General features: G+C 40.6%; 1 protein-coding gene across 1 annotated transcript in view; it reads right to left on the bottom strand.

The window, feature by feature from the left end:
- Window positions 1-13,316, bottom strand: part of SNTB1 (syntrophin beta 1) — a 116,018-nt gene that overhangs the window by 50,184 nt on the left and 52,518 nt on the right. Inside the window, exon 2 of the mRNA XM_005241207.4 lies at window positions 7,880-8,096. Coding sequence (XP_005241264.2) covers window positions 7,880-8,096 — 217 coding nt within the window. The remainder of the gene's footprint in view (window positions 1-7,879; window positions 8,097-13,316) is intronic.

The following is a 13,316-nucleotide window of genomic DNA, read 5'->3' as shown; positions in this document are numbered from 1 at the left end:
AGAAAGACTTTGGTTAGAAGTTTCTTAATCAAAAATCCAGCTGAAAGTGTTTTGCCAGCCTTAGTTACTGTTACCTCCACACCACGCACATCCTTCCTTGCCACCCACTCACCCACATGACACATTTTACTCCTGTCAGGTCACATTCGGTCCTGTTCACACATAGACACACACATATGCAAAGTTTTATGTATACTCACATGTCTGCATGCATGCACAGACACCATTTTTGAGTAACACATGTAGGAGGTTTGCCCATTCTTATTTGATTTGAGGGGAGATGTGAAGGACACCAGGAACTCACCCGCCTGGGCCCAGAAGAATGGGGAGGGAAGAAAGCACCATGTCATCATATCAGGGGAAAATATGCAACTTGTTTTTCAAGAAAATGAGACATGACTAATCCCAGACTCACCAAGACCTGCACAGATTGAAGGTCAGTCACAACATGCCATAACTAACCAGTTCTATACTGGTGTCTCAAACACCCTGAAGGAAAACTCAGGGGTTTCCACTGTGTCCCCAGATCCTGGCACATTTCCCCAGCGATTTGCTTCTCAAACTGCTGCCCAGAGACTACAGCAGGTCCTTAGGGCATTAGAAAGACACTTTAACAAGATTTAACAAAAAAAAAAAAAATTAAACCTGAAATAAATAAAAGTAAATTAACATTTGAAGTTCAACCTAGTTTGCCAATGCGTTTGAGTAAACTAATACCCTTGAAGTTGCTCTGCAGAAAATAGCCTTTGGGTTGTTTGGTGGGTTGTTTTTTTCTTTCAAAAAGCTTAGCTGGTGATTTGACTCAAGAGACCAAAATTCTCTTCTCTACAGAAGGGACAGTCCTACAGAGGTGTTCGATCTCAGTGGCCTTCCAAGACGGTTGAGAAGACACTGAGGTTAAGACATAAATTCATATGACTCAGAGAAAAACTGGTGACCTGTTTGGCTGGTGGAAAGTTTCACAAATGATGGAAAATAACTATTCCTAATAATGAAAAAACCAAAATACAAAATTCACCCTTTCTGCCTAGAGGCTTCAGAGCTCCAGCTCCTACAAGGTTGGAAAACTGCCCCTTATCAAGGCAGATGACTGCTTCCAAAATGCACCAGCAATTCCAGAGCTACCCAAAAAGCAGATGATGTAGATGATAGAGGACTGTCAGACAGCCAAGCCCACCAATTATTAATTCTAGCAGTTAATTATTTGCCCCAATATTCTGTTATAAGAAATACAGCCTTACAGGTCTCTAATCTGACAACCCTAGCTCTGAATGCATTGACCCTGGCTACCAAGGAGGGTCCCACAGCCATGCAATATTTAGTGAGGACATGTTAATGTATCAAGGAGGAGGAGGAGGCCTTCCCATCTCCCAGCCATTTATCCATCCCACCACTCCACTCCTCTCCCCTACACCCCAACCTCTTCCCTCTCTTACCCTCAGCATACTGAAGGGGATGCTGCAAACGCCTTTTTATCTATATCACCTAACTTCTCTCAGCTTGAAAAGAGAGAACACTAGATAAATTTGAAGTGCCACCTACTTATTCATCCCTTCCAGTAAAGAGCAGATTTTGGGGGCAGATTAGCAATTACAGTACTATAAACAAGAACATTACAAGAAACATCCAACTTTACACAAAAGGGGGATTTAGATCCATAACAGTAAAATAGTTGGGAATTAAGGTTGAAAATGCACATTCACCTTGATCTTAAATTCACAGCCCTTTGTGGACAAGGAGGTAACGGGCTTTACAGTAGTAAATCACCCTTCTACAACAGACCAGGCACACTGCGATAGCACAGCACAACAGGGTGGTTTAAGGATGACAGGAGAGTCAACCAGGGTTTCACCCTAATTATCATCATTTTTGTTCTTTTCTGGATTTGAATTCCATCCTTTCAAGTTGCTTTACTTTAATGTTGAATTGTTGATTTCTTCCCTAGTTTAACAGTAATCTAAACAGATAATAAACACAGCCCACTAGGAAAAAAAAAAACAACAACAAAAAAACAGTAACAAAAATTCTTGATATAAATCAGGACTTTGACTCCAGCAGGCTCAATGACTTCTTCAAAGAACTTATTCATATTCAAGTAGTAAAACATGTCTGTACCAATAATGATAATGAAGTGCTATATGCCTTTCATCCAAGGATCTCAAGCTGTAGCTCACAACAACACTGCGAATTAAGTACAGTCTCCCCATTTCACAGAGGTTTTTGTCTACAGCCAGAGAGCAGCCCAATAACAGCACAAGGAGCAAGGCACAAATTCCTTAGGAAGGTGTGAAGGAGAGGTTTTTTTTATACTGGTAGTGCACCCGTTATAGTATCATTACCTTTGCTCTATCCCCCATGCATGCCTAAGTCCTTTCTCTTTCTTTTGCCCGCCTACTCATGGTAACAGCAAAAACACCCAAGTTTCCTAAACCAGAGGCCAGTCCTGCTAAATCTGTACCATCCATTAGGAAGGGAAGATTTCCACCTCCCCAGGATGCCCCATAGAACTGCTGGTGTCCAACCCAGGACTGACACAGCTCCAGCATGCTGCAACAGTGCCAGTGCAATGGTGGAAACGGTTCATCACCTCCTTAGTCCCATGGCCAGGGCTCAGCCTTTGCTCAGCACCTCACTCGATCTGTGCTTCTACCAGTAGGAAGTGCCACTGGCTGAGCCCAGTGTTATCAAACTACCTTTTAAGAGGCCAAAGGCAAACCTCAAGATAAACAGGACCTATGCTCTCAAAGAGCAGCCATAACTCATCGTCGGTACGATGGGCATTCTCTGTGGCAGTGCCCTGTCCTCTGCATGCCCCACACCAGGTATGTGACTTGGGGGATCCACTCCATCAGTAGGGAAAAAAAAACAGTCTGCAAAACAGCACACCCAAACCACATTGTTCTTCAAGGAGAATCCAGCCTTTGCTTTGTATACCAGTGGTTGCTCGTGCCTGGCAACATCAAAATATAGACCTGTTTATCAAGCAGGGAACAGGCAGGATGGAGGCATGAGCCAGCCCATGCTCTCATCAACAAGATGTCCAGACTCTTCTCCACTGCCTAACACTTGCCTCCCCTCCACCTCTGTCACCTTTACATTATACCAGCATGAGCCTGAAGAGGTGCAGGAACTAAATGGCTTTCATTCCTTCAGGAGAGACGGGAGAGAAGGGACCTGTTTCAGTTGAAAGGGACCTATAACAATCATCTAGTCCAACTGCCTGACCACTTCAGGGCTGACCAAAAGTGAAAGCATTATTAAGGGCATTATCCAAATGCCTCTTAAACACTGATAGGCTTGGGGGATTGACCACTTGTCTAGGAAGTGTGTTCCAGTGTTTGACCACCTTCTCAGTATAAAAATGCTTCCCAATGTCCAGTCTGAACATGCCAAGTCTTGTAGATCTTACAAAGAAAAATAGTTGTGCGGTGGATCAGTAGTGAAACTAGGAGTTCTGGCATGTCCCAAACTCATGTGGACGTCTTTTATAGAGTTCTACTGAAAAGGCATGGAGTTTCTACTTGTACTCCAGATGCCACCTATAGAAATCTGCCTCACAGCTGCAAATGCATCAGAAAAAACATTCAGCAAGCCAATTTTCAGACGGTATTCTTCTATATTAGTGTCATAGATCCCTGACTTCTACTTAAAGATGTTTGCCTTTTTATTTCATCTTCACACCCTTCTTCTAACTTCTTACATTTGTCATCAGTATTCATGGCTCAAGTTTTTTGGCACAAGGACTAGTTTTTACTATGTCATATTAAATGTAGTTGAAACTCAGTTTTTAAAGAAGCTTCTACTTTTGTTTTCATGCCTTATTGTAACAAAAGTAAATACATCCAAAATCACCAGAATTTCTTTTATATTTAATGTCATTTCAAAATCACACAGGGCTATTTCATGCTTGCATCAATTACATGCTTATACACCAATTACAATTCAAAATGTTAAACCTCACTGACCATGTTTCTGGGCACTACTGACATTACAGTACATTAAATAATGTAATAGTCTTTTTTAAAAAAGAATATATGCAAAAGGAACCAGTTTGGGGAGCAACTGCAGTAAATCTTGCAAATACTTCTTTCAGTGAATCAGTATTTCTCAACGCAAAAAAAAACCCCACCAAAAACCAAAAAACAATTAATCAACGTAATGAAGCAGTTTAAGTCTATAGTTCTCTTTGGAGTAAACGAATCTCGGTGTCTTGCACTGCCCTGTCATCCTGGGAAGCTCAGGAAATTCCCAGATGCAGCTCAGTGTGCAGAGCCCAGAATGCATGGATACCCACCAGTTCCTCTGCCATCTTTAAAACATACCTGCTCAATTCTACCTGCTGATAGTAATTCTCAGTCCAACCCTGAAGTGGACAAGAGAAAAGGAAAGTTCCTTATCTGTTTCTCCGTGCGTCCTCAGTGTGAAGTCTATGAACTGCACCCATGCTTGCTGCGATGCTACCACTCATTGCAGCTGGCAGCCAGCACCACGCTGCTGGGAATCTGTCTTGGCTCATTTTTCCTAGCTTCAAAACCAAAGGAAACCTTTCCCAACAGAAGGCCAAATTCTGCCAGTGAGTAACTTAATCCTTAAGACTGGTTCCCTGCTGAAGTTCGCTGTAAGGATCACGCTGCTCTGGACTCCTGCCATTGGAAAAATGTGATTGGTGCATACCAAGTGCCGGCAGGATCAGGCCCAAATCTCTTGGGTTTAGCTGAATGAAGCATAAGCAGGATTTTAGGGTGATTTCAAAAGCAGATGAGAAAACCTTTTCTGTCCACACAGCATGGCCTCATTCCTTCAAGGAATACTGTCTCCTGTGCGGTGTACAGAAGTACCTTTTTATTATGTCCCAAGACTTTAAAAGCATCAACAAATTCCACCTCAGAAACCAATTTCCTTTTTTTTTTTTTTCTTTTCCCTCCTATTCCTTAATATCATTACTACAAATTGATGAAAAGGTTTTTATACTGCAGCAAGTTTTACTGCTTATTGGTATTATTAGTCCCGTACATCCCTTCACTGGGATGGGATGCTCCTCTGTGAGGTCTGACATTAACCTTTAATGCTGCCACTGAGAAGGACACTTATCAGTAAAAATGCAGGCAAACAACAGATTTAAGTAGTAATTATTTTAACCTGGTTTCTTTCAGTCTAAAATATAACAATGGCCTCTGCATCTAGAGGAGAATGACACAGATGTCACTAAGATGCTCTGCATCTTTTCTCCAGTTGCCATGTTTTTACTATTAAAATAATTTTCCTACACACTAAGTTTGGCTTGTATTGAGAATCTTCTTCTTGGTATCTTACAGCTTTTTTAATCAGGCAACAAAGACGACAATTCCCTACCTCCTTCAGAGTGAACCTACAGGCAGGTTAGGTGAAGGAGACGGCTGATAGCCACTGGCTCCAAAAGCACCAAACTTCACTCCTGCTCTGAAATATCAGCCTTACCAAACCATCTGAGAGTAGATACAGACTTAGGAATTTCTTAACAAGGGCCAGTCTTCAAGGACAAGCAGAAATCCTATGCAAGGCTACTAACTATAGCGGGAAAACCATATGGGTAACCCCCTCCGTGCCTGTGAAACTCACCTTTCATCCCAGCTTTCTAAGAACTGGAGACGATTCAGTGCCAACAAGCAGGTATTTCCTTCTGGGTCCCTTAACATAGGTATCTGCTCATGCTGAACATCAAACCAGTTCAGCCTTGTCCCACAGTCCTGCCATGACATGATCTCCAGCCTGCACTGCAGAAATATCTGCAGTGTAAAACTCATGCTTTCTATGTCCACACTTGATCTTAGATGAAAATTAGTTCAGCTATAGCCCAAAGCAGCCCTTTTATGGCCAGCATATGCTTTGGCAGCCTGTCAGCAGTGCTCTTCTAAAGCCATCCAACAAAGTGACACCATCAGTTATAAGATCTATGTGTGTCAGGTCACTGGGTTATGAAACAGAAGTGTCATAAGCATGTAAGGACATGATTTGGGCTCTGCTGTGAAAGAAGATCGAATTATTTTTGCAGAATCAGATTACTGTCTTGGGATACATTCCAGTGGGAAAAAGGTTGCTGCACTGTAACAGCATTTCTACTGGGAAATATCACTTCCAGTATTCAAAATTGATAAACCCCCTTGAATTAGGTAAAGATGCGAATCAATAGGATTCTACTATTACACTGCAGCTAGCATGATGGTGAGGTACTGTGTGCTTGGATGGAAAAATACAGCTTCGGCTGTACACTGCACTGTGCTGGACTACAGTAAAAATCAGAAGTCACTCTTTCCACAGGACATGACAGCAACAAAAATATGAAAACCATGACAATAAGCAATACGACCCTCCCACACATTACTTCCTGGTAACAACTAAGAACACACGCATTCGTAGCACGCTTCAAAAGTCAGCTCCATCACAGAACTACCAGGAGCAATGTGTGTGTGTCCCTCTGAATCAGTTCTCCGGGCCTTCAGACAGAACTGAGGACCAGGAGAGTGACAGAAGCTGAGAACTACAATATGATCAAAAAAAAAAAAAAAAAAAAGAAAAAAAAAAAAAAGGGTGGGGTGGGGAGGAAATGCTGAAAGAGTTAAGCCAACAGGTGTAAAGCATCATTACACTGAGCTGATTCAAACAATGTGACCTGCACAGGTATTTTTAAAATGCACTCCGTGGCAGAAAGAACAGCAAACTCTCAGGCTAGTGATAAAGCTGTCAAACCTCAACATCTTAAACTATACAGACATAAATGAAAAAAAAGTGGCTGATAGCAATAACCATCTTGACTTAAAGTTGAGAAAGACTGCTAAGGTAATTGCTGTTTTACAGTTGCACTTCTGTAGTAGTCAGTTACCACTGACCATGGTGGTAACTAGTTGGCGAGATAAAGTGCAGAAGTAAAGCAATACTAAACAATAAAGCAGGGAGAGGAGCCTTAAAAGAAGGTCAGACAAATATAAAAAAAAGAAAGAAGGAAAACTACAGAGATACTAATAAAGTTTCTGAATTACAGTGCAAGAGATTACAGGGGAGTCCATTCTCCCCAAACCCCCTTCTGCTCTCCCCTTTTTCTTATCCTTCTCTTCAAATGAAAATGTTAACTTTTATTTATGCCTATATGTAAGTGCCAAGAATCAAAGGCATTACACCGAGCTTCTGGGCAAGCCAGCACATTACAGAAAAACAAAAAGGCCGTTATTTGGATGGAAGAACCAGTCTGTATTACTGACTTGACTGGTCCCTTTTTTATTAGCAGCTGTTTGAGGAGGGATCAGAGAGTGTGCTGGTGTGGTGCAGCTGTTCCACATATGTTATAAATAAGGACTGGTAAAAGCTCATCCTATTTTTAACATTATGAAAAAGAAACGATAAGAAGTCACAGAAATTCCCCATTAATGCCTTGTAAGTGGAACTTTTCTCCTATTCTTGACTTTATTGCCCAGAACTGCATGGACAAAACAGCCCATTCTTAAAATAATATTCATTAAGTAAGAAAAAAAAATGCAATTTAGTGGAATTTGATTAAGCCAGCCTGGAATATGTAACAAATTAGTGTGTACAGTGTCTTTTCCTTCAAAAGCAGACACTTCATCATGATGAAAAGAAAACCCTAAGATTCTATTTCTTAATAAAAATGCTGAATTACTGCACTGAAGAGTTTCTCTACCACAACCCAAAAGCTGAACCCAGCACCACCGTGACTCAGGCACCAGCACCCACGCTTCCCAAACCTGTGTCAGCTTGCCCCTCACTGCGTTGATGTGTTGGCCAGAGCACCATCACCAGCTCCTGCTCACCAACCCCAGTGCTGAAAAGGTCAACAAGAATTCAATGTGAAGGCAAAATCCCAGCCCCAGGCAATACCCCTGCTTACCTGTTTTCGGGGTCTGACACTGCCATGTTGCGTGTCACGTAGCACATCTTGAGTGGTATTGTCTTTTTGTCTCGGTGGATGGAGAGTGAAAGCTGTGACAGTGGGTCAGAGGAGGCGCAACCCAAGCGGGGAGATTCGGGGGGAGGTGTCTCCCACCCAATTTCTGAAACAGGGGAGCCTTTCTTCACATAGGGGGTTGCTTCTCTCATGTATTTCACTATGGAAAGGAGGGAAAAAAAAAAAAAGAAAAAAAAAAGGAAAACAATAAATTAATGGATATTCAGTAGTTGCATCCCACATGAGTTTTTTGAACTGCTACCAATCCTCAGGGCTGTTTATTATTTATATTCATCCAGCATCACGACACTGAAGCAAATACAGAAGACTGAGATCTAACTGCTGCCAATCACAGTATGGTGCAATGAGTAAAATGAGTAAAACAAACAGAACAGGCGAAATAAGAACTTATAGCTAGTGTAAGGCCAGAGCCATCCAACCTCTACAAGACAAACCTCACACAGGTATTCCTGTGTACGGAAGCCATGAGCTGGCTCAGGTATAGGGAAGCTTTTAAGAAAGACATTCAACCAAGTGACAGTGACTTTATTATTTCCCTAACTAAAATGTTCCAGTGATATTCCCAGTGCTGCAAACTCACATCTCACTTCTGGTTCACGCTTGTCAGTGTCCCGCCACTGATCTTGACAGCTATTTCTGCTAGCTGGGAAGCAGTTTTAGCTGATCTACTTGTGTGTGTATAGATATATATATATGGATTAAATAGAAACCAATTCACCTCTTAGCCTTCTCTTGAGAAAATAAAATTGAACTTGAGCCTTTTGTGAGAGTGGAGGTATCAGATTAGATCTCTTCTCAGCCTCTTCCAATGCTTTTTTCCAATATGAATAAGGAAAAGTGAATGTAGGATTCCCAAATGATCTTAATGTATTCAAAAATCAGTATGTCCTTTACACTCATACTTTGTATTCCCCTCTTTATGGAGGCAAATATTGCAACATTTTCCCTGGTTTTGAGTTCTTTTGGCTGTTCAGGATCACTTTTGCTTTTGCTTTTCATGTGCTTAGCAAATCTGTCAGCCACAGTTGTTGTTCTTCACAAACCTGACAGAGCTCAACCAAGAAAAGAGCTCACATTTAAGCACCCTAGTTAAATGTATATGTCCAATGTACACAGCTGTGGCTGTCGAACTGGCTATGCCACTTGATTGTGCCCATGACTCAAAAGTGACGATATGAACTGAAAGGGTAGGAACACTGATAAGTTATTTGGGACGTAATTAAAATCCTGTGAGAGAAGATTTCAAGGAGACTGTGCAGATCATTGTGTTAGCTCAACTGAAGAACCTGGGAAGACTGAATAACAGAAAGATGGGTAAGTTACAAAATGGCATTGTGGTGAAGGAGGTTACATTAGGGAAAGCAGACTGAAGTTTTTAAGTTCAAAGTGAAAGCAAGGGAAATATTCAGAGGAGTGGAGAACAACTATGTTTCTGTCAAAACCACAGAGAAGGTGAGTAATTTCAGTAGCACTATTTTCAAGGCACTTCATAACAGCTTTACCAAGAGAGATACCTGTGCAAAACTATAGAGTCCAGGCTCTGTGAGCATCTATTGCCATCTTTTCTCTAACACATTGGTATTACTTGCTCTCTCCTTGTTCAAAAATCTGTTAAATCTAATTTTAAGGACTTCTGTGTTTACGTATTTTACAAGATACTCCCCTGTGAGAAAGATTATTTGTGATTTATCAGAAATACTGTCCTACAAAACTGCTGTTTTGATCTCTTTGCCCCATACTATTCTGAGTAATTTTTTAAATTAATTTCTTCTCTGTCAGAAAAGAGCTGGCACGGGATTCTACCAGGCTTCCAGAAACTATTTAAGGCAAAAGGTGTTTAGACTGACTTTTTGATCTTTTAGTAGACACCTACCCAGAGGCCATTATCTAGAAACCTGTGTCACCTAACACTCAGAAACAGTGTTCATCCTTGGGTACTTCATGAATTCCCTGATTTTCAAAGGTACTAAAAATAAGCTGGTTTAGTCAATGTCATCAGATACTGGTTTTAGCAGTTGGCATTTCGGTTTGGATGTATTCATAGCCTTTGGGAAACAGAGAGACTGAACACATACAGATGTGGTGAATCTATTCCTGTATACACTGCACGAGTATAACTGTGCCATTAACTTAAATGGGAGGAACAGCTGAAGCTGTAAAGATCATGTTCAACTGCAAACCAAATTTTGTTACCTTTAAAATTAGAGATTATCAATTAATGTGTTTAAAAAAATAATCCAGTCAGCTTTTGAATTCCGTTATAGTGACATGCTAGCAAATGTGATGCTAAATAAAGGCCCAGGTCTCAATAGTGTAGGTATTTCATCTGTGCTATTTTCATCCTTTTTCAGCTGCAGCTATATGCATTCGACCTGAGCATCTTTTAATTAAGGAGAGAGGGGCAGGAGGAGGAAGGAAGATGAAGTGAAAAACTTGGCTCTAAACAAACCTAAGCAGGAACACAAAATGTGAATTTAATTCCCCAGAGACGGGGACAAAAGAAAAAAGCCCTGCCTTCCGTGTGCCAAGAAGCCAAGTTTCTATGCGACGCACCGGTGAATTTGTGGCAGGCAGCTGCGCTGTTTCAGAAACTCCTGTGAAAGAGGAAGCAGGAGCAGGAGGACAGAGCAGAAACACAACGTTCTTTCCACAAACCGAGTCTCAAACACAGCAAAAGCCAAGAAAACTACCTTGAGGAAAAAGGTCTTATGAAAACTCCTGCCAACTTCTAAACTCCCAGACATCTAGTTTCTACTAACTCTCAGTAGGAGATGGTTGCTCAGCCCCAGAGACTTACAGGAATAAAGACCCATTAATACACTGGTAAACTGCTGAACACCATTTTCCTACAAAATTCTACAGGAGACTTAAAAAAAAAGTGCATATAATTTTTTCTGACAAAAAAAGTATTTCAATAGTTTTCTACTAATTAATTCCTTCTTCATACTAAATATAAGCACAGCTCTCCGGATTCATAGCTAAATCCTGCTGGTTTTACAATCCAGACTCTATGGCTCTTGCTTATTCAAATATGTTTCATATTTTAAAAGATCCCCAAATGGATACATATAAATGCACAAATGGAATATGGGAGTGAACAGGTGGCAGAACTTGGTCTGTTTATGTAATTTTTTTTTATTTTTTAAATATCAGAGCTACTGTTTTCCATTTGTCCCATCAACATCTATAATTATATGTCCATAACCAAAGTCCACTTTATGAATTTAGCTGAAATAAGGCACACAATGTTCAGATGATTCATGTTTTATCAGCAATTATTTCCTATTTACCTCTAAACTCTGGATGCAAATACTGCACAACACTGTTTTATACCAATGCACAAGTAACCGTACTACACACACAGCAATTTTTGGTGACCCCAAATGTGTCTACATTTTGCAGTCTGTCCATTAACTGGTTCTTAATCCACATAGTAGAAAACAAGCTGATACCAGTACATACTATAGTCATATTCCTATTCCACACTGCACTGAGAATCTTGGATGTGGCAAAGTTAATGCATAACTGAAGTTATACAATCCACTTCCATCATCAAGTTTTAAAACCAGAAAAAATATGATACAGATTATTGGACATTAAAGTAATAATGTGGATAATATTCTGTTTTCAGACCATTACACTCAAGAACTAGATTACCCTTCGGATACAGTAGCACAAATCCAGGTACAGACTGAAAAAGAAAGCAGCTATAGAGAACACTGTTTTTATGTACTGCCAATGAAACTACCTAATGGATTAAAACCCTCAAACATTTAATGAAATTAAATAAGGCATACAATTGTATAACAACTCTGAATTGTAACTATCCTATAGGTAAGTGTGTGTAATGTATATATATGCCTTCAGAATAGATAAATATGTCTAATATATATAAATATGCTACATTATTTAAGACCATGAGAATGTACTCTGCAAACACAGAAATCAACATGCAGGGGCTCAGCAAAAACTCTAATGGCTTCACTATTAGAACTCAACTTACTTATAGACTGTCATTTCAGCCAAGAGTTGTCTAAACTCATCCATTTGATGCTATAGCTCAACCTCAGAGATCCTTATATTCAGTATTAATTAATGGCCCCTACCTTTTCGGTGCACCACTAATAAGAAACTGAGGTCAAGCAATTAAAATTCCAGTCTCCAGAGTGTCCCTCCCCACAAAGAGGAAGGGAAGTGGCAATCAAATGAATTAATCCACTGCTACACACTGAAATATTTTGTATTTATTTTTTGATCTGCAAGTCAGGCAATGTAGCTTCCAAAAAAGCATTTCATTAATATGCACTTCTGCCAAGTCCCAAGTCTCCACAATTAATCCTTTGTTACTGTTCACAGATGAGTTTTCTGGGGGGAAGAAGCAGGCTTTTAGGAAGAGAAATACTACAGACCAACTTGGTCAGGTTCTTGGCCAGATGCAGTTCTGAGGAACTGGGACTTTTCTGACACATTCAAACTGTTTCCCAGGAGGGAAGACAAAGACCACTGAAGAGAAGCCAGCACTCCCGAGCAAGGCTCTTTCATTACTATAGGAATGAGGACAGGATGTGTAGGTTTACAATATGAAATCAAAAGGAATCTGCCCAAAACTGCTCAAAGAAAGATGAACAAGGAATTCCCCTTTGCAGAGGAAAAGTACATGGTCTTCTCTTTATGCATTCTTGCTCTCCTAAGTACTTGGAGACAACTACCAAACTACAAAACACCACCCCAAAACCTCAAGGCTACTTTCAAAGTGTGCACTAATGTTACTAATACCTATATCCCCAAAAAAGACAGGTTTTCTGAAGTTCCCATAAACCAATCTTTATCTGGACTAGTTTCTGCCAGGGTGAAAGATGGCCCAGGGAAGAGGAACTAGACAAGTCCTCCATCATATTTAAGATGTTTTAAGACTGCATGTAGGGATCAACCTTTGGAGCCACTGAAGCCCACAAATTGAACATGATGAGATCAACTGCTTTTATCAGCTTATTCAGTATGAAGGGACTGTTTGCCTTGTTTGTGCTGAAGTGAGTACACCAGACCATGTGTAAGAGTATTGCAGGCAGCATGGCATACAAAAACTTTTCTTGCAAAAGTGATTCTTGGTTAGTTTGAGAAGATCTGCTAATGCAGAACTAGAGGAGGCCCAAACTGCAGGTATGCAGTTCCCATCTGGAAAGCAGGAAACAGATGAAGATAAACATTTCTGAGGTTGTAGGCAGCACCACCACAAGTCTAAGTTAACAACTCAGAGAAATGCAACAGCTGCTGAAGTGATAACGTCCCAAGAAAAAAAAGGAAGGTGGACAGTAGCAAAACCTAGAAGTAATCACTGTAGGTATGTGGCCTTCAGAAA

The sequence above is a fragment of the Falco peregrinus genome, chromosome 3 (assembly GCF_023634155.1).
Source record: "Falco peregrinus isolate bFalPer1 chromosome 3, bFalPer1.pri, whole genome shotgun sequence".
Lineage (NCBI taxonomy): Eukaryota > Metazoa > Chordata > Aves > Falconiformes > Falconidae > Falco > Falco peregrinus.
The sequence above is the reverse complement of the archived record's forward strand: the minus strand, read 5'-3'. Positions and strand labels throughout refer to the sequence as shown.